Raw genomic sequence first — 22,527 nt, 5'->3', positions numbered from 1 at the left:
CGCCACCAGGGAAGCCCTACATTTTTTGATATTATGAATGGTACATGTGTTTTTCACTTTTCTAATTGTTGAATGCTGGGTATCATTTATCATACTGCTAGCATTTTCTTTTTGTATATGCAACTAGTGTCTTGTGATCTTGCTAAATTCATCTATTAATTCTAGTAGGATTTGTTTTTTTGGGTAGATTTCTTAGGATTTTTTACGTAAACAATTATGTCTTCTGCAAACTGAGATAGTTGTATTACTTCCTCTACAATATCATGCCTCTATTCTTCTTGGACCACCAGCACAATGTTAGACAGAAGTAGTGAGAGCAAGTATTCTTGCCTTCTTCTTAATCTTATGGCAAAATCATTCACTCTTTTTATCGTTTAGTATGATGATGCCTGTGTTTTTCTAGATGCTTTGATCAGGTTGAAGAAGTTTCCTTTTACTGCTAGTCTGTTACAAATTTTTATCATGAAAATGTTAAAATGTGTCAAATGAATCTTCTGTCTGTTGAGAGGATTACATTGTTTTTGTCAGGTGTCAGATTCCGGGGTATACTAGCCTCATAAAATTGAGTTGTAAAGCCTTTCTTCTTCTTCTGTTTTCTGAAAGAATTTGTGAAAGATTGGTATTATTTTTCCTTAAATGTTAGATAAAATTCAGCAGCGAAATGATTTGGGACTGGAGTTTTCTTTGTTAGAAAGAATTATGGATTTAATTTCCTTAATAGATACAAGGCTATTCCAATTTTCTTTGAGCCAATTTTTGTAAAGTTGTGTTTCATTTATCAAATTAATTGGTATAAATTTGTTCCTAACATTCCCTTATTAATCTTTCAGTTCCAAAGGATCTTTAGTGATAACCCCTTCTTTCATTCCTGACACTAGTAATCAGTTTTATTTTTCTATTTTTCTTGATTAGCCTTGTTAGGAGTTTAAAATTTTTATTAGCTTTTTAAAAGGAATTAACTTTTGGTTTCATTCACTTTCTATATTGTTTGTTTTTCTAATAATTTTTGCTCTGATCTTTATTATTTCTTACCTTCTACTTACTTTGGGTTTAATTTGTTCTTCTTCTAGCTTAAGATAGTAACTGTGTGTGCTAGCCTACCTCCAAAGACGGTCCCTAATAATAAGTCTTGCCTCATGGGATTTCCACGTTTGTGTCTCTCCTACACTGAATATAACTGGTTTATATAACTAATAAGACATTACAAAACTGGCAGAATATAGCTTTCAACGCTAGGCCTTAATGTCATTACAGCTTTTGCCTTGCTCTATCATGGATTACTTGCTCCAGAGGAAGCCAGCCACAAATATCATGACAACACTTAACCAGCCCTGTTAAGAGGTCCATATGGCAAGAAACTAGGCCTCTAGCACAAACTTGTTACTGAGTTTTACAGATGTAAAACAAGACTTAACCATCCATTTAAACATTCATCAAGTACCTACCATATCAGGGACTCTTGTGGGTTGGAATTTAAAGATGACTCAGACAAAGCCTCTGCCTTTTAAGAATAGATCCTGGGTTAGGATGGCAGAGGAACCACAAGCAGCTCAGTTCATTCCTTCCTCAAACTCCACTATAGCCATGGTAAGGAGTTAAAAAGAAAGAAAGGAAGAAAGAAAGACATAAACCTAGAAGGAAGGGAGAACAGAAAACAGAAAATGCACCAACATTTTAGAAGATGAAAAGCGAGTAGACAAGCTGTAACTGACATAGCAGATAGAATCCTCAGAAGGAGTGAGAAATGGCAGTGCTAGGTACCTCTGAAACTGGTGATAAAAGGATGGGGGTAGTGCAGAAAAATGAAGAGGAAAGCTGTTTGAGAAGCAGGTAGAATCCTAGATCCCTTGTTCAGCTCCATTCACATTGCGGAACAACTGCCTCGTCTTTATCCTGGCATAAACTGTAGGTGTATTCTCTGGAAAAAGTAAAAGACTTTTGGAGGGAGGATGTCAGGCACAATTAAGGGCACAGGACTGTACCCAAAACAAGAAATTAAATAACTATAAATATTAAATGCTGAATGCAGACATTCCCCAAGCCAGAATCCCCAACTTGGCTTCCAGATCGCAGGTAATGAAGACTATTACCCTTCAAGCAGGAGGTTTGGAAGGCTCATCTTTGGGTAATTTGACCAGGTAAGACATATGGATAAACTAACATTATAGGTTCACCAACATCAGCCCAATCAAATCACCCTATGATAAAGCTCAAAGTAAACAGGCTCCACTGATGAATTCAAAGCATCTAGTCAGTGTTTTAGAGTCCCAATGCATCATGAATAAATAATCAAGGATACTATATGCTTGAAGGAAGCTTCCAAAATGGAGGATAATGATCAAAACAAACAAACAAAAAAAGAATTCGGAGGAAGCATAAGCATGTGTAAGAAAAATAATACCCCAAAATAAATAATCTACAGTGAGCTTAGAGAAGATACTACCATATATGAAACAAGAATAGTATGCTACTATAAAATAACATTCAGGAAATAAAAAAGAACGAATAGAAATTTTAAAAAGTGAAGGGGGTTAGAAAATGAAGGTAAGTAAATTTTCCAGAAAGTAATACAAGGGAAACAAAACCTCACTAAAGCTATTTAAAAAGTGGAGCACCACTTTCAAATTTATGAAGGAAGATTATTTCCAACATAGAAACCTAGCTGAACTTTCATTTAGGTTTGTTGATTTTCCAATGTGTAAGGCATCAAAAAATTTTGCCTCCTGTGTACCCTTTTCTCATGAAACTTCTAAAACAGGAGGGAGGGGTAGGAAGGGATACAGATAGTGAAGTCTGATCCCAAGAGGACAGCTGTGCACCAAATATGAACATACTCTATCAGACTGAAGCAGTATGGGTCAAGAAACAGATTTGATTAGACTGTCACTGAAATTCCTGATGCCATTATACTCTTTTTCTAATGTGAGGATAGACTAGACAAGCCTGATACAGGTATCTTTACTTGGCTGAGCTTGACCAGTGCTGATAAAGTTCCTGCCCTGTTGCCTGACCCTTTCACCCTAAAGAAATATTCTGCTTTGATCTACTTCTGAGGACTAATTTGAATACTGTAAAAATCAAATTATTTCTTAACCTTAGGGATCTTATACCTGAACTGAAGACAAACATATTAAGCAAGCAACACTAATATTGTGATTAATAAATTACTTATTAGAAATCTGTTTTCCTTGCAGAGGAAGCATATTCAGTGAGAACTTTTGACTCTTAAGCAGCATAAATTATAATTACCAAATTCTACAACCATTTATATATTATGACTACTTTCTTCTAGTAGCAAAATAGTGAATGTTTTATAGAAAGCTACTTTTTACTGAAAAGCACAAGGAAGTAAATAAAGTATATAAAAATAAAAAACATTTCTCAACTCAGATGTCCTGGGTCTGAGATTTGTCTGCCAGGAATCTTGCCTCTTAAAGGATGCAGTAAAGACCTGTGAATATTAAGGGCATAATCTCTGGAATCAGAAAAATTGACCTCTATCATTTAAATATAATAACTATTGTGCCTCAAATATAGTTATATCTAAATATACCTTTAATAGGTTATATTACATATATCAATACATTAATAAAAATATAAAATACAAACTATGTGACATTTTGAGAGAGAAAGTCACTTTAGAGAAAGTGTAGATTTTGTCTCTAAACTTCAGTTGGGGGTATCACTTAACTCATACAACTGTGATGACGTTCATAGGAGATACAGTTGTCTTTTGGTTCCTGGAGGAGATTGGTTCTAGGGCTCCCTTTGGATATCAAAAGTCAGTGAATGCTCAAGTCCCTTATAAAAAAAATGACATAATACAGTCAGCCCTCAGTATACATGGTACCCAGGTAACAAGGGCTGACTGTAATTAATGTAAAGTGTTTAGCATTCTGCCTGTGGTAAACAAAAATATCTTCAGGGACATACAACTAATAAGTACCAGATTCATTCTTTTTTGGCTGTGTTGCACGGCTTGTGAGATCTTAGTTCCCTGACCAGGGACTGAACCTGTGCCCTTGGCAGTCAAAGTGCGGAATCCTTATCACTGGACCACCAGGAAATTCCCCAGATTCACTCTGATGCTCTTAAAATGCATAATTACAAAAATTAAATGCAAGTTGCAAATAAGTTAGGCCTAAAGGCAGGCCAACCTAAAAAAATATTCTGCATTTCATTGACTCTAAAATGCCAATTATGGTAAGGTACATCAGTATTGTGTGTATCCTAAAAGAGAAATTTGCCAATTCAACTGTGACAAACGATCTACTGCAAGACATCTCCTGATTTCAGAGATAATGAAATGTGAAAAAAAGTTTTTTGTGTGTCTAAGGTTGGTAAAATTCATTAAAGTTACCTAGTTGAGAGTTCGGATATTAAACACCAAACACCATGAAAACAATCATTTTGAAGACAAGATTAAGTCACACAATTAGAATTAAATTGCTTGCTTTCTTAAAGTACTGTTCCATGCTTATTTCCACCACAAATTTCACCTAGCTCCCACCTGTCACTTCCTCAGAGAAAAGTTCCTTGAACACGGAGACTAGAATGGATCCTTTTGTTACGCAGTCCCACTGCACTTAGTACTTCCTCGTAGTACTCATTATATTGCTCAATACTAATCTTCTCTGGTTGATTTCAAGTTCAAGACTATTTTGTTCAGTGCAATATACCAAGCGGAAGGGTTGCAAAATCATAACCATACAAACAAGAAAGGAAATATAAGCAAGTAAGGTGGTCAGTGTAATATTTTCCCTCATTATTTTTCACAGCAGCATTATATATTATTGACAATTTAAAAATAAACTCATTTAAGTGCCTTCTTAGCGCAGTAGGCAGCACATCAGTCTCATAAGAATAAACCCATTTAAAATTTTAGGCTTTGGGACTTCACTGGTGGCACAGTGGTTAAGAATCCACCTGCCAATGCAGGGGACATGGGTTTGGGCCCTGGTCGAGGAAGATCCTACATGCCGCGGAGCAACTAAGCCCGTGAGCCACAACTACTGAGCCTGAGCTCTAGAGTCCACGAGCTGCAACTACTGAAGCTCACACGCCACAACTACTGAAGCCCACGCATCTAGAGCCCGTGCTCCCAACAAGAGAAGCCACCACAAGGAGAAGTCCGTGCACTGCAACGAAGAGTAGCGCCCGCTTGCCCCAACTAGAGAAAGCTCGTGCGCAGCAACGAAGACCCAATGCAGCCAAAAATTAATAAATAAATAAAAGAAAATAAAATTTTAGGTTTTATTTCATTTCATTAAGATAACACAGATCTTTTTGTTTCTTTACCTCACAGTGGCACCTGAAATTATCTACACACTTTGTTCACACAAATAAACATACTGTCACATGTTTCCTGAAACATGTAGCCTTATAGGTCTATCTCTTCTCCTACCCCAACCAACCTATTTCATTCCTCTTTCTTCTTTCCTTCCTTCTTCCTAAAGGGAAGCACTATACTGAAACTGGTGTGTATTTGTCCCATCTATGTTTTTATGGTTTGTTTTTTTGTTAACATCTTTATTGGAGTAAAATTGCTTTACAATGGTGTGTTAGTTTCTGCTTTATAACAAAATGAACCAGCTATACGTATACATATACACCCATATCTCCTCCCTCTTGCGTCTCCCTCCCACCCTCCCTATACCACCCCTCTAGGTGGTCACAAAGCACCGCCATCTATGTTTTAATACTTTTACTGCATTTGTATGTATCCAGTATATACTTAAAAAAAAATTCACATAAGTAGTAACATAACCTTTTGCTATTTGATCATCCCCCCAACATTGTTTTCAATAATAATCCATGTTGATATATGTAGACCTGGTTCATTCATTTAACTGTTACATAGTATACCACAATATAACAATTTATGTACTCATTCCAATGCTTACTTATTCTGTTATTGACAGGAATCAGGCTGTTTCCAATTTTCTGCTATTACAAATAATGTCTCAGTTTTTGCAAGATACCTCTATGGTATATTAAGGGTTTTAAGACATGTTCAATTTCATCTTTACTGGATATTGAAAACGGCCTCCAAAGTAGTTGTATCAAATCATACGCCTATAAGCAGTGCATGATAGTTCCTTATACTTTATCCTCACCAACATTTGATATAAGACTTAAATTTTTATAAATCTGATAGGTGTGAAATGGTACTGATTTCACTTGCATTTTCCTGATTACTTATGAATTTGAGAATCTGATTTTCTATTGGCCATTTGTGTTTCCTCTTTTGTGAATTACCTTTTTTTTTTTTAACTGATTGCCTTATATCCCATAAAGCTCTTGGTTATATATGCTTTAATATTCTTCTAGCATTTTAACTTTATGGTGTATTTATAACAAATAAGTTTTAAATTTTGACAGAGCCAAGCTTACCAGTATTTTCTATTATGATTTATACATTTTACATTTTGTTCAATGTTAGAGATATTCTCTTACTTTTTCTCTGAATGAATCTTATATTATTTTTTATTTTGGCCACACCACATGGCATATGGGATCTTAGTTCCCCGACCCGGATGGAACCTGCAGACCCTGCACTGGAAGCGTGCAGTCTTAACCACTGGACCGCCAGGGAAGTCCCTGACAGAATTTTAAAGTTTTGCTTTACAAATTTTAGATTACAATCCACCTAGAAATAAATTTGGGATATGATGTGAGATGGGTCTAATTATTTTTTTCATATAGTTAACAACTGCATAAACACCGTTTATTAAACATTTTACTCTTTCCTCAGTGATTTGAAATGCCAACTTAATATCAACAAAGTTTCTACACACACACACACACACACACACACACACACATACACACACATACACAGAGCTTATTTCTAGGCTTTATATTCTGCTTCATTAATCTGTCTGTCCCTGCAGTTTAAAAAGTGTGCTAAAATTGTTACAGTTTCAACATAAGGAGGGCAATTCCTCCCCCTTTACTCTTCTTTAAAATTATATTGATTTTTCACTGTCACTTATTTTTTCCATATAAATCTTAATATTGACTTATCAAGTTTCACTATATACCCGATTGAGACTTTACTTAAAATTGCATTTACAGATTAATTTTGGGAGAATTGACATCTTATCAAACAGAGTCTTCTCAATAAGCCTAATATATTTCTTTCATTCAGATCTTCACTTATATCTTTCAATAAAGTTTTATATTTTAGAGACCTCTCAGAAATCTTTTATTCCTGTGTATCCCCTTTTCAACCCAAACTCTCAATGTTATCACATTTTCTAAAGCTCAGTTCAGACATCATTTACTTCTACAAATATTTTTCTAACTTTCCAGGCTCAATTAGATACTCCTCCTCCATGTTCTTGGTTTTATTTATTCATTCCTTGCTTAATATGACCGAGAGTTGTGCCAGGTATGGAGGTAGACTGGTGAATAAGATGGACAGTCCCTAGCTTCATGGAGCTTTCATTCTAACAGGAGACAAAGAATAATAAACACTTATAATTCAAGGTGACACATGGTATTACAGGGGAAGTATACTGTACTATGGGAATACATAAGAGAAATACCTAACTCAGACTTGGGGGAATGGCTGGATGGGGGGCAAGAAGGGTGTCAAATACTGCTTCTCAAGGAAGTAACATGTAGACTGAAACCTGTAAGAAGAACAGAAGTTAGCAAACACAATAGTGACTAAATATCATAGTATTGACATCCTTGTCTTACTCTTGATTTTACTGGAAAAGCTCCGGCGCTTAACTGTAAAATCTACTCTCTGAATGTTTCCTCCCTTGGCTTCCTTGACACCATTTCTTGGCTCTCATACTGCCTGTGATAATCATTAATTGCTCACTGGTTCCTCTTCCTTAAATGCTAGTATTCTCCATGGCTCTATCCTTTTCATTCCTGTTTTCAATCTAAATACTATTTCTAAAGTTTTTCCATTTTCAGAGTTTCAAATATGGATTTATATACTAAGGAGTCCCAAAACTTTTACTTTTAGCTCACACCACTACAGATTTTCACATCTGCATTTCCAACTACATACTAGATGACTCTGTCCGTATGTTCCATAGAATCCTCAAGCTTTAGACATATTTACATTTGACATATTTATACATGGTATATACTGCCAACTAACCAGCAACAGCAGACCTACCTCCCATATTCAGTATTATCATTCATACCTGGTATGAATGAGTCACTATTCTGAATGTATGTTGGTGAGTATGCCCTTCTTGAAAGCTAGTTTATAAAAGCCAGCACAGTTAGCTAGCACAGTCACTGAAGGTTTGGGAATATGAAGGTTGTTTCAAAGACTGAATAATCATAGAATTCTGTAGGCCAGGTATGGGGTTTTGTTTTTTTATTTTTAATATGTCAATTTGGCTAGGCTACTACTTGACAGTTATTCAATCAAACACTAATCTAGGTATTGCTGTGAAGATATTTTATAGATGTAATTAAAGGGATATTATCCTGGATAATCTGAGTTGGCCTCATTTAGTCAGTTGAAAGGCCTTAAAAACGGGGCTGAGGTATCCCCAAGAGAGAGAAGAAATTCCACCTATGGACAGCAGCTACAGTCCATACCCATGTGTTCTAGCCTGCCCTTCCTGATAGCCTACCCTAAGGATTTCAGACTTGACTATCTAGCCCCTACAACTGTGTAAGCCCAATCGCTCTCTCTCTCTATGTGTCTCCTACTGGTTCTGCTTCTCTGGTTGAACCTAATACACTAAGATTGTAGCTTTACTTCCAAAAACCAATTCCTTCAAAAACCTAGTAAACCTTCTGGTCTCTTCATTTCCAATCAGTTCCATGTACCAGTAACTATACCCAAAGTTTTTTTCTGGACATGGTTTTTAAACCTATTTTTTCAACTTAATCTTTGTAATATGTTCCTTCCTCTCCATCCCACATTAGACCATCACCATCTCTTACCTGAACTAGTGATTGAAAAAGCCTCCTAACTGGCTTCTCAGATTAGTTTTTTTCTCCTCTATCTATTCTCCACACTGCTGCCAGAGGTCTCTTTCTGGAAAACAAATATGATCATGTCACTATCCTTCTTGAAAACTTTTGAAGTCTTCCTACCTACAGGATAGAGGTAAATTTGTTTTCTATTTCATTATTTTCTGTTTTTAACTCTTATTTCCTTCTATTTTTCTTTGCATTTAATTATGTTATTTTTCTAACTTATTAAGATGAATGTATAGGTAATTGATGCTTTTCTTCTTTTCTAATAGGCATTTAAGGTTTTAAATTCTCTCTAAGCATTGCTTTAGCTAATCATACCAATTCTGATATGTACTATTTTCAATACTCTTCAGTTCAAAATATTTAAAATTTGTGATTTCTTCGAACAATGGGTTATTTAGAAATTATTTTTTAGTAATATCCAAAGCTGAACTTTAAGTTCCAGTAGGAAAATAGCAGCAATTTATTTCCAAAATTTCCCACTTTCCTCCTAGAACTTGATACAGAGCAACAAAGATAATGTAAGAAAGAGAGAAAAGAAAAGGAAAAAAAACCCTACATCTTCAGTGAACCTAGGAGACAATAAAAACCTGAAAATGCCAAATTGTAAGTAAATATGGCCCAAAGTACTTGGGACTAGTAGAACCTATGCAAGGGAGAAAGACATGAAAGATGAAAGAAAGCCTAGTGGGGCAAGAGTAAATTTTCACTCCAGAGAGAGAGGTTCCTACCCTAAGTGGGAACTGCAATGTTTAGTTCTGAGATTGAATGGGGGAAATCTCAGAAGGAAGTAGAGAAAGGAGGTGTAGAAAGTGTCATGAGAGTGAGTAGAGGGTGAACTAGAAGTGACAGATCTCAGATAGGATTACCCTTCTAAAACCAAGGCTTGCATTTTTCCTCTGTAATGTCAAACTTGGAGAAAAGTTAAAAGAATAGTACAATGAACTACCATGTACCCTTCACAAATTCTCTAATTGCTAATGTTTGAGCAGGCACTTTCAAAGGCAGGAGTTGGGCTTCCCTGGTGGCGCAGTGGTTGAGAGTCCGCCTGCCGATGCAGGGGACATGGGTTCGTGCCCCGGTCCGGGAAGATCCCATATGCCGCGGAGTGGCTGGGCCGGTGAGCCATGGCTGCTGAGCCTGCGTGTCTGGAGCCTGTGCTCCACAACGGGAGAGGCCACAACAGTGAGAGGCCCACATACCGCCAAAAAAAAAAAAAAAAAAAAAAGGCAGGAGCTGAATTCCCCTGGTAGCAGAAACTCCTTAAATATATATTACTCAGAGGCAAAAGAGATGTGATTTATTTTGAAGAAAGAACCCATCAGAACAACAGAGGACAGAGGCCTTGAGCAGAGAAGCCTGGAAAACCACCTTGCTCCTAATGTCCTGTCCCACCTCCCTCTCCCACTCCAGTCTCTTCTAATAGGTGGTTTGGGAAAACTCATCTCATTCAAATACGAATAACAAAAGTGATAAGTATCCATACAAAAATACCATTTTAAAAATGTAAAAATGCAGCACAACATCCCTGACAAAGAAAACTCAACAGAAAATACCACCACGAAGTAGATAAAAAATTATAACACTACTTTTTAACATGAATTCAAAACTTCTTAATGCAGCTATGAAGAAAGATCTCAGAGCAGAAATTTAAGAACTAAGGGGAAAGACAAACAGTTAAGAGAAGATGAAATAAGCACTGAGAACTCATGAAAGAAATGGAAGAAAAAGACTTTTTCAAATTCAAAAAATGAAGACTGAGCAAATGGTAAAAATTAGATCACAAAAGGCACAGTAAGGAGCAAGTAGGATGGAATTTTTTTTAAAAGAAAATAAATGACAGATTAAAAAAAAAGATAAAAGAGTTGAACCTACATTTTCAAAGGGAATCCCATGTTTTAAATAAAACTGACCCAAAATGCTCAACACTGAGAAAAAAATCTAGTAAAATAATTGTAAAAAATATTTTCAGCAACCAGACAAAAAAAGCAGGTCCCTTCTAGGGAAAAGAAAATCTGCTGACATCATATTTCTCTACTGAACATTCATTGTCAGAAGACAGTGGGAAAATACCTTTAAGAAACTCAAGGAAGTGTCATTCAGATAAACCATAATGGAAAAGAATATTAAAAAAAAAGCATGTCTCTACGTGTAGAACTGAGTCACTTTGCTGTGTAGCAGAGACTGCCACAACATGGAAATCAGCTACACTTCAATAAGAAAAAACTGAATGGAAAAAGTGTGATTCAATCATTTTATGTCTAGCCAAGCAGTCCTTCAGGAATAAGGCTATAGACAAATGGTTTTCAATATGCAAAAACTCAGCTCTTACTCATATGAGCCCTTCCTGAAGTAACAACTTGAAGACAAACTGCAACCAAGAGATGACAGGAAAAATTTTAGCAAAAGGACTTGCAATTAGCACCAACACATATAACTGTAGATTTAAGATGAAAACGAATGAATATACAGGTGACAGAATGGAATGTAACTGTTAACATGCTCAAAAAACACTGGAACAGTAATATATACAAATAAATGAATAACAGAAAAATCATAAAAAGTAGCATAAACTCATTGATTTCACTTTACAGTAATAGACAGGAGTCAAAGTTGAAAGTCAAGTAGTATAAATTTAAGCAAAATCGTAACAACAATAAAATAATGCTATATTGGCTAAAACTAGTTAAAAAAGGAGAGGGAGGAAAGAAGGGAAGGAAACGAATAAAGCTAATATAAATGTTACTGATTAAGGAAAGCAAAAGATACTGTTTTAAAGAGAGGGAAAGATGACTATTATATGAAGGTATGAAGGTAACCACTGATGAGGAAAAAAAAAAAAACTTTCCTAATAACAGAACTAGCATTTAAAAAGCACAGAAAACATACCACATGGATCATAATCCTTTTGTTAGACAATGTAGACTTTTGGCCCAAAAGTACAAAAAAAGTCACTTTATCATTGTAAAGGGTATAAATCAATGAAGAATACAGATAGGTGTACATATGCTCCTAATACTATAGCAGCAACACCATGAAAGTGGAAATATAAGAAGAAATAGAAACACAATAGGAAATTTAAATTTATTTCTCCCATCTGAGACAAGTAAACAAAAATAAATAAGGAAATAGATGATCTAAACAACATAATCAGAATTGAAGTGCTGATGGATATTCATTTAACTCTATCCTAAAAAATGATTATATCTTATTTTCAAATAGCTATTGAACTTTCATTCACAAAATCTGACCATATATTAGGTTACTAAAAAAAAAAAAAAAAAAAACTCTCAACAAATTCTAAAAATAGAAATACAAACCACATTCTCTGATTAACAGCACAATGAAACTAGAAATTTATAACACAATCAGAAAATAAAAGATCTTCAATCTGAAAATTTAAAAAGTCTCTCAAACAACATTTGGATACTATGGGAAAAACAAATGAAATCTGTGGTGTTTTGAGAAAATGATATAATAAAAAATTAGGTATTAGAAGCTTTGGAACATAGCTAAAACAGTGATAAGAAGAAAAATAACTGTTCTTTTTGGTTTTTGTTTGTTTTTATTTTTGGCCATGCCACACGGCCTGCAGGATCTTAGTTTCCCGACCAGGGATCGAACCCACACCCTCAGCAGTGAAAGTGCGGAGTCCCAACCATTGGACCACCAAAGAATTCCCGAAATAATTTTTTTAAATACTTTTTTTAATAAGAAGAAATGAAATTAAATGAGTTACTAATATAGTTCAAAAAGGAAGGAAAAACAACTAAATTAACTGAAGAAAAGTGGAAGAAAAAATTTATAAAGCTAAAAAGAGAAATTAAGGAGTCAGAAAACAGAAAGCCAGAGAACTAAGAAAAAAATTCAAAAGCTCTTTGGTGGGGGGAGGCGGTGGGGTGAGGTGGGGAGAACCCGTTGATTAAACTACTACGTCTCCTAATTTAAGAGTAGAAAGAACAAAGCACAAATATAAAAAAGAAACTATGGGGATAAACCACAGAAGTAGACAAAACTAAAAAAAAAAAAAAAAAAAAGGAACTACTTAGTAAAGATACATTAGATATAGATAAAATATATATTTCTAAACAGACTGATTTTTCACAAAATAAATGAAAGATTTAAAAGAGCTACCCACCAAACAAAACAAAACACACCAGGCTACAAGATTTTACAGGGGAATTCTACCAAATCTTAAAAGAGCTGATAATTTCAATACTATTTAAAAACTGTTGTACATTTTAGAAAATGGGAAACTTCTAAATTCTTTATGAAATAAAATATTAATACCAAAACTTGATAAAGACTGCATAAAAAAGAGAAGACTGCAGACCAGATCAATCTTACTTTTTGCAATTTGACTAAAAAGGTAAAGCATTAACAAACAGATTCCAGCATCACATTAAAATAATCCAAAAACACAAGTTTAGTTCAGTGTTTGTTAAAAAAGGAGAGAAATATCATATCATCAGCTCCATAGCCACTAAAAGACATCTGACAAAATTCAACATCCATTCTTGATTAAAGTACTCAATAAAATAGGAACCAACAGATGCTCCTAAACATATACATACATATATGTATTTAATGCAGAAACACTGGAAGCATTCCTTCTAAAGTAAGGAATAAAAAGAGGATGCCCACTACTCTCTAATGGTTAACACTGTCCTATCTAATTAGTCAATATAATCTGATAAAAAATATTAGAGGTATAAAAATCCAAAGGAAGACATAAACCTATCACCATCATAGATGAAATGATTATAACCTAGAAACTGCAAGGAAATCACTTGAAAAGTTAATGGAATTCAATAAGGCAGAGAGAAAAAAGTTACTATACAGAAATTAAATGCCTTCATGTACATAAACAATAACCAGTTAGAATCTATAAACCCACTTAATAGGGAAAAAAAGAGAGAGAGGACATATCCAGGAATGATAATAAGAAATGTGCAAATTTTATGTGAGGAAAACTTTAAAACACTCCTGAAGTAAACAAAGGCAATCCTGAACAAATGGAAAGGTATAGTGTTTTCTTGGATAGAAAGACTCACTATCTTAAGACTCAGTAACTTAATTTAAAAATATAATGAGGTCACAGTAAAAGTAACAGTCCATCCTCCCATAACCACTAGTTCTGACAAGGTATTTCTAAAGCTTATATAGTGAGATAAGTAAGAATGGCCTAGAAATCCTGAAGAGAAAAATGAGACTAGCCCTAGAAGATATTAAAATTATAAAAGAAAGGACTGACCGAAACACACAGCCCCACCAAAAGACAACTTTCTACATGACAAAAAGTAAAAACAAGACCACACCAAAGATCAAAAGACAAATAACAACCTAGGGATAATATCTGCAATTCATATCACAAAGGGCTAATCTCCTTGATTTCAGAAAGCTCTCTCAGTAAATAAGACCAAAAACCCAACAGAAAAAAAAGGAGCAAAGGACATAAAGAATTAATAAAAAAGAAATAAGGTGGCCCTTACATATGTGAAAAGATGGTCAAATGCAAAATAACAGTACATAAGGAAACTATTTCTTGTAAATCTGATTGACAAAAATCTAGAGTTTGACACCTCTAGTGGCAAAGATATAGGGAAACAGGTAGTCTCATTTACTGATGCAAAATATTTACAATCTCAGTGGAGGGCAATCTGGCAGTAACAATCAAAATTACAAATATATCTGCTTTTGACCCATCAATCTCACCTCCTGGAATCTATCTTAAAAATAAAAATATATGAATGATGTTCTGAAATGGAAAATAATTAAAAACAGCCCTAGTCTTCCCTGGTGGCGCAGTGGTTGCGAGTCCGCCTGCCGATGCAGGGGACACGGGTTCGTGCCCTGTTCCGGGAAGATCCCACATGCCGTGGAGCGGCTGGGCCCGTGAGCCACGGCCGCTGAGCCTGCGCGTCCGGAGCCTGTGCTCCGCAACAGGAGAGGCCACAACAGTGAGAGGCCCGCGTACCGCAAAAAAAAACACAACAGCCCTAGTATACACCTAAAGATGACTTTAAAAATACATCATCTCGACGTATCCCCACAATGGTAGATGCAGGTGAAAATAATGACAAAACTATGTACTGATCTGGAAAGACCCAGGGATCCTTGGAGGAATGGCTGATTCCAGGTATAGAGGAGGAAATACAGGATGAATCTGGAAAATTCTGCTGTGTCAGAAAGCAAGAAAGCTATCAAAGACTATGAATTATCAACAGGACAATGTGATTTTCCACATAAGAATTCTACCTCATGTAAAAGGAATAACAGAATTAGAAAAAATACCAGTTTTTCTAGTGAAAAAATGACTAGTGAAATAAATGACTCAGGTAACAATGATCAACGAATGGAGTATCAGTGACTGAAAGACTGACTGGGAAATTTACAATGGAGAGATCAGGCCTACTGGTCTCTGAACATACTGATCAATCTTAGTACCACTAAAGTTGGGACCACTATATACTATATGCCTCCTAATATGATACAATACAGAGCATTTATGAATCAGAATTGAATCAAGCTTACAGGGCCAATTTTCATTTTCAGGAAATATAGGGGATAGAGGAAGAAGACAATGACACCACAAGAAAACAAAAGACAAATCCAGATTTTTGGATATTCTACAGGAAAAGTGAAAGTTTCTACAACAAGTCAATGACATAAAAAAGGAAAAAGAACAAAACTAGAGGGAAGGAAATGGGACTACTACATTTTTAAAAGGCATAATAGCCAAATGCGATGTGTGGATCTTGTTTAAATCCCGATTAGAACCAACCAACTATAGAAAGATATATTTGAGACTATCAGGGAAATCTGATTATGGACAGGGATTAGAAACTACAAATAAATGATTAAATTTTTTACATATGATAGTGGCATTGTGAATGTGTAAGAAAACATCCATATTTTTAGAGGTGCACACTGTAGTAGGGAAAAAATAACATGCTGTATGGGATTTGATTTAAAATTACTACAGTAGAGGAAGAAATGTACCTAGTTTAAGCAAAGGCAGAAAAATCCTGACAATCTGGATATTGGCTACATAGGCAGCAGTTTATCATACTAGTCTCTCTACTTTTATATATACTCGAAAATATTCTTAAAAAAAAAACCACCTAAAAATGAGAATGCAATTAGCACCACATTAAACATCAATAGTAGGCACAATCTAAGGGTCACCAAGACCAACAGACTTCTCTTCCTTTAAAATATGTATTTCATAATGAAATACTGACATATAATTGTTAAGGACAAAAATGAATTATAATTGCTCAGATGATCATGTCAAGGCTTTTACATTTGCTTTCATTTGCTTACTTCATGTTTAGTAGCATTCCAGGACAAGTTCTATGTAAAGGACTTCTAAATGAAATATAATAAAAAATAAAAGTTTTTCCAGTTTGTCTTAATATATGTCCAAGTATTAATTCAAGACACCAGTACATATAATTACATATAAAATGTACATATATACAGACACACACACACAGGCCATATAGAAATCAACTACCCAGCACAGAATATGGTTTTAATTCCCTTACCATCAATATTAAGCATCATTTTCCACATGGCAGGCCGAACAGACTGATGGAATCCAAACCAAACTTCCCTGCCCCCTCCCAGAGGGTGGTCATATCCTTCTGGAGCTGAGAAAAAGGAACGCCCCACAGGCGTATATCTACAAAAATTAAAATGGCATGTTCAATATTTTCCTTCCCATTGAGTATTTAAATCTGCAGAACAGGTGAGTCTAGAGGATATAATCTTAACTTATCATAATAATGCCTCTCATTATGAATATATGAAACTAAACATTTTCCAAATTTGTGAAATCAAAAAGCAACCACTCAAAATGAAAAAACACCATCCCTCACTGAAATTCTCTATACTTAAAACTAATATTTGAATAAGATTAAATTTTATTTAAAATAGTTTTAAAAAATAGTTCCAACCTTAGAAAATGCTAAAGAATAAATAATTATTGATCAAAAAGCTACTTCTATAAATGTTGTTTGTAGGACATAATATTTTTCTTTAAAAAGACACACTGATCCTATACATATACAAATAGATATATATATATACACATGTGAGATGCTAGTGTGATTAAAAAAGTAACAATTTCAACACACTTTGATACTGTTATACAAACAATGAAATTACCTTTAAAACACGGTGATTTAACTAAAATACTAAAACTGATAATGTATCAGTTAGTTAAGATTTATAGCTCCTAAGAAAAAGGGTTAGACATTTTTTTCTGAAAAAAAAAAGCTACGCTAATGATGTGCATTTACTTTCACAGGTCAGAGAATTTTATGTAACTTACTTCTCTCAATGAATTTGTATGCATGCTATTCTTCAACTGAGATAATCAAAATATACAACATCTGAAGGTTAACCAAAGGAAGACTGCACAACCTACTTTTGGGAAGAAAGCTTTCACACTTAAAACCTAAAGAGGAAAAAAAGCCAGAAGCACCCACTTCATGGAGGGCAGATGTCGTAGCACCACATCAACGGCATGGACAGGATTAGTGCTGATTGGCTTGTCTAATTCCAGTGGCTCTGGCAAGGTCCGTCCTGTCAGTACTTCATGTAGTAGGTGCCAACTCACCCGAGAGACAAATTTGATTGACACCTTGAAAGGTCGATCTTTTCCACCTTCCCCAGGTAAAGTAACATCTAAATCTACCTGTTGATGGGAGAAGAGTCAACTGGTAAAAGTTTTAAAGGATAAATACAATAATTTTTAACTGATACAAATATTTAAGAGAAAACAAGGCAAATATAAAAAAAAAAATCTCAATGTGAAATCGACAGACTAAAATGTAAATAAGTTATTTATGCCAGCATTCTTTGTCATTGCAAAATATGGAAATTACCTAAATGACCATTTAGGCAGATATAAAAAAAAAGGTAACGGAACTGCTATGGAATAATTTCCAAGCTACACTGTTATGTGAAAAAAAGCAAGTACAAAAGATTACAAATAGTATGCCATATTTTATGTGAGAAAGGGGGAAATGGAAAAATATTCATATATCTGATTATTTTTGTAAAAAGAAACACAGAAAGCATGAATCAGAAACAAACAAAAAAAGGGGTTACTTTCAAAGGATATGAAAGAACAGATTGGAAGAAATAAAGGAAGGATTAACAATTCTGAGTATATTTTTCAGCTTAGTTTTGACTTTTGGAAGCATGTTAAATTAAGTTCTATAACATTAAAAAAATAAAAATAAGATCAACAAGGATGGAGAGAAAAAACTAAAACTGAATACAAAATCAAATGAAACCAAATGCATTTCAAACAAATAACATAGCCAGATTGAAAGAATATTTAAAAAAAAAAAAAGAAAGAAAACACTAATTCAGGTAACTCCTGAACATAATATATTGACTATACTCTTGGTTAGGGGTGTGGAGGAGGGGTGGGTGGGAAAGAACTGCATACAAAATAAAACCTTAAACTCTTACTACTATGTTTGTTTTCCATAGTGATATAGTGTAGTAATTCAGAAACTATTTTATATGTACTGTAGGACTGAACAAATAAGTAAAAGTGGTAATATTTTGGAGAGTCAGGGGTTTAAAGGAGAAGCAAGACACAAATATGCAATGTAGGGAGTAAAGGAAGAATCCTTTTGGGATAGACTAGAACTGGAAGAATCAGTTTGAATTCATGATTTCCAATAAACATACTGTACGATATTGCATACAATAAGTGGTACTTGCAGGATACATATGTTAGGTTTATTATATAAATGTAATATTTATTATCTGTTTTGTTTATCTATTTACTTATTTATGTATTTATATTTTCTATCTCTGTCCACTGAAAGGGCTTATAAGCACATATACCCCAGCAGCAATGAGCACATCCAGTACCCAGATTTTGGTTCCTAAATTGTATTCCCTAACTAAAAGAAACCAGTGTACCTTTGAGATATGGCTGGTTGCAGGACTACAGCAGGGAAAACACAAGATGAACCTGGAACATCTTGTGCCCAAAAGTAAGGAAATACTCAAAAAAAAAAAAAAAAAGATGTGTCATGACAAAAGCACACAGGAACCAACTTAAAGGGGCTGCCACAGGCAAAATCTGGGACAATTTTGGCAAATAAATAAGGATAAAGAACTAGAAGAGATGAAAATGTGCTCCCTTACAGTAGAATAACAATGATTAATGTAGAAGGAATGACAGAATTAGAAAATCACCATTACTACATAATAATAAACCTTCCAAGCAAGAATCATCAGTTACTAAAAAAGTCTAAAGAGAAATGGGATTCTTAAAAGTATCTCCCTTATAAAAAGTAAAAACTTTGGTGCATCAAAGGACACAGTCAACATAGTGAAAAGGCAACCTATGGAATGTGAGAAAATATTCCAAAACATATATCCCATGAGAACACATAAAGAATTCCTAAAACTCATCAACAGCAATAAAATCAAATAACCCAATTAAAGAATGGGCAAAGAAGCTGAATACACATTTCTCCAAAGAAGATACACAAAAGGCCCATAAGCATATGAAAAGATGCTCAACATTATTAGTCATTAGGTAAATAAAAATCAAACCCACAATGAGATATTACCTCACACCCAATAGGATGACAACTATCGAAAATTCAGAAAACAACAAATGTTGGCAAGGGTATGAAGTATTTGGAACCCTTGTCCACTGTTTGTAGAAACATAAAATGGTATAGTCACTATGGAAAACAGTATGGTGGTTTCCCAAAACACTAAAAATACAATTATCATTTATATGATCCAGCAACTCCACTTCTAGGTATATACACAAGAGAACTGAAAGCAGGCATTAGAAGAGAGATTTATACACCCATGTTGCATTATTTTCAATAGCCAAAAGGTGTTCATCAGTGGATGAATGGATAAACAAAATGCGTTATATACATTCAATGGAATATTATTCAATCTTAAAAAGGAAAGAAATTGTGACACATGTGACAACATGAATGAACCTTGAGGACATTATGCTAAGTAAAATAATCCAGTCACAAAAGGACAAATACTGTATGGTTCCACTTATACGAGGTCCCTAGAGTAAATCTATGTTCAAATGGGAAAGCAACCCGAGTGTCCATCAACAGATGAACGGATAAGTAAAATGTAGTATATACATACGATAGAATACTATTCAGCCTTAAAAAGGGAGGAAATTCTGACACATGTCACAACATGGATTAACCTTGAGGATACTATGCTAAGTGAAATAGCCAATCACAAAAGACAAAACACTATGATTCCACTTATATGAGGTACTAAGTGAGGTCAAATTCATAAAGACAGAAAGTAGAATGGTGGTTGCCAGGGCCTGAGGGGAGGGAAGATGGGGAGTTAAGTGTCTAATGTGTACAGAGTTACAGTTTTACAAGATGGAGATGGATGATGGTGATGGTTGTAAATGTACTTTGACCCTGAACCATACCTTAAAAATGGCTCAGATGATAAACTTTGTGTTATGGGTATTTTACCACAATTTAAAAAAATACGATCTCCCCACAAAAGAAAGAAGAGTAACTTGAAAGGAGAAACTTGGCAGATACCAACTTAACCAAGTGATCGAAGTTAACATCACCGTTAATGGAACAAATACATATTATGTGCCTCCTGATATGATGCACTATTAAGGAAAGAACACTTACGTAATATTCCTGCCAAAAAAGCTTACTCAGAATCTAACCAAGAGGAAGCACCAGAAAAACACAGAGGGACATCCTACAAAATAACCTGCCTGTAATCTTCAACCATGTTAATGTTATAAAAGAAGAAAAAAAAAAAAAAGGCTGGGAAGTTGTTCCAGAATAAAGAAGACTAAAAAGATGTAACATCTAAATACATTCAGGAACCTGGATTGGATTCTGTACTAAAGGGAAAAAAAAAATGCTGAAGGACATCATTGGAATAAATGGCAAAAATGGAATAGGGGCAGATTAGACAAAAATATATCAATGTAAAATTTAGGGAAGTTTGTAACTGTACTATGGTTTTTATCCTTGCTCTTAGGAAAAACACATTAAAGGGCATAATGTATAAAACCTACTCTTGAATGGTCCAGGAAGAAATAAGTATGTATATGTATCTCTATATATAGCTGTCTCTATAGATACAAAGAAAGTAAAAGAGAAAGGAAAGAGAATGATAAAACAAATGGGGCAAACTTTTAAGAACACTGATGAATCTGGGTATACATGAGTTCTCTGCATGATTCTTACAACTCTTCTTTGAGTTTGAAATTATTTCAAAATAAAAAGTTACAATAGATAAATGATACATATATAGACTACAATAAAATGGCAATAAGTGCATTTAAAAAACATTGCAGAAGTATAGCTTTCTGATAAAGGAATGCATCTTACCCCTGTAGTTGCCACAGGAAGTGGATTGGCTGTGTAAAGGCTTCTTTTTCCATCATAAACTGGTCTACGGTCCCCAAATATAGTTACTTTAAAATGCTGAACCATTGAGTCAACCACCTCCCTAAAAAAGGGAAAAAATGCATTCATATAATCCTCTGCATGATGAAATACAAAAATCTTACCTAAAGTAATTTCTTACACTATTTAAAGCTGTCCAAATTCTAATAGATAATCATACATGGTAAAGATTTTGCTTTCAGGACCATGGCTTAGGATACCAGAAAGATTGATTTCTGGAAGGGATGATATGAATTTCACAAAAGACAGAGAAGAATGAATCCAGTGAATTACTTAATCATTTTGGGACACAGTTGACCTGCAAAATATTATCCTTATAAACTGATCCAAAATCCCTTTCACCATCTCTAAGCACTACCTGACACATTCACCTCTCTTTATCAAAGAATATGATGCTCTTTCCTTTGTGCTCAAATAGCACCTAGTACATATATCTATTAGAACACTTTCTTCACTGTATTATAATTATTATTATATACTTCACTTCTACTAGACTGTGAGATTTTAAGAGCAATAAACACACCTGTATCCTGCACCCGCCCCATTCCTCTACCCACCCATTCTTCCAATGGTATCTAGCCAGTAAGGATATTTTGAAACCTCCATTTTTTTACCCAGCAAACATTTTTATCCTATATACTTACATGGAATGATATTAAAGCTTTTTTAGACATTTTTAAAAATTTGCAGACTACAGAGAGAATAATACCAAATATCCACACATCAATATTTATATTTATGTACACATAATTTGTAAAAGCAGTGGAAAGATATCTAGAAGGGTATGTACCAAACAGATACAGTGGTTAGTTACCTCTGGAGAAAAAGTGAAGAGAAGAATGATTTTTTATTTTGTTTACACAATCTAAATATATTACAATGACAGTACACTCACATAGTACTGGTATAATTTACAATACATTTAAAAGAATGGGAAAAAAATTCAATTCTAGCCCAGTGAAGCAGAAGAGAAAGGAGAGAAAAAAGCATTTTCTGGAACAAAATAATTAAGCTGATTTGATACCCAGAGGAGTTTTCCAAATGCTCAAAATTTCTATTTCCCCGCCTTTCAATTTTATTTTGCAAGTAT

The 22,527-nt window shown here is 34.5% G+C and overlaps 1 protein-coding gene across 1 annotated transcript in view; it reads right to left on the bottom strand.

The window, feature by feature from the left end:
- LOC136136074 (protein argonaute-3) overlaps positions 1 to 21,464 on the bottom strand; it is a 75,329-nt gene extending 53,865 nt beyond the window's left edge. Inside the window, exons 1-3 of the mRNA XM_065893943.1 lie at positions 21,360 to 21,464; positions 17,457 to 17,665; positions 16,512 to 16,648 (exon numbers count right to left, since the gene is read on the bottom strand). Of these exons, the coding sequence (XP_065750015.1) occupies positions 16,512 to 16,648; positions 17,457 to 17,665; positions 21,360 to 21,464 (451 nt within the window). The remainder of the gene's footprint in view (positions 1 to 16,511; positions 16,649 to 17,456; positions 17,666 to 21,359) is intronic.
- Positions 21,465 to 22,527: the final 1,063 nt, after the last annotated feature.

This window comes from Phocoena phocoena, chromosome 1 (assembly GCF_963924675.1).
Source record: "Phocoena phocoena chromosome 1, mPhoPho1.1, whole genome shotgun sequence".
NCBI lineage: Eukaryota > Metazoa > Chordata > Mammalia > Artiodactyla > Phocoenidae > Phocoena > Phocoena phocoena.
This window is presented reverse-complemented; position numbering and strand designations above follow the sequence as displayed.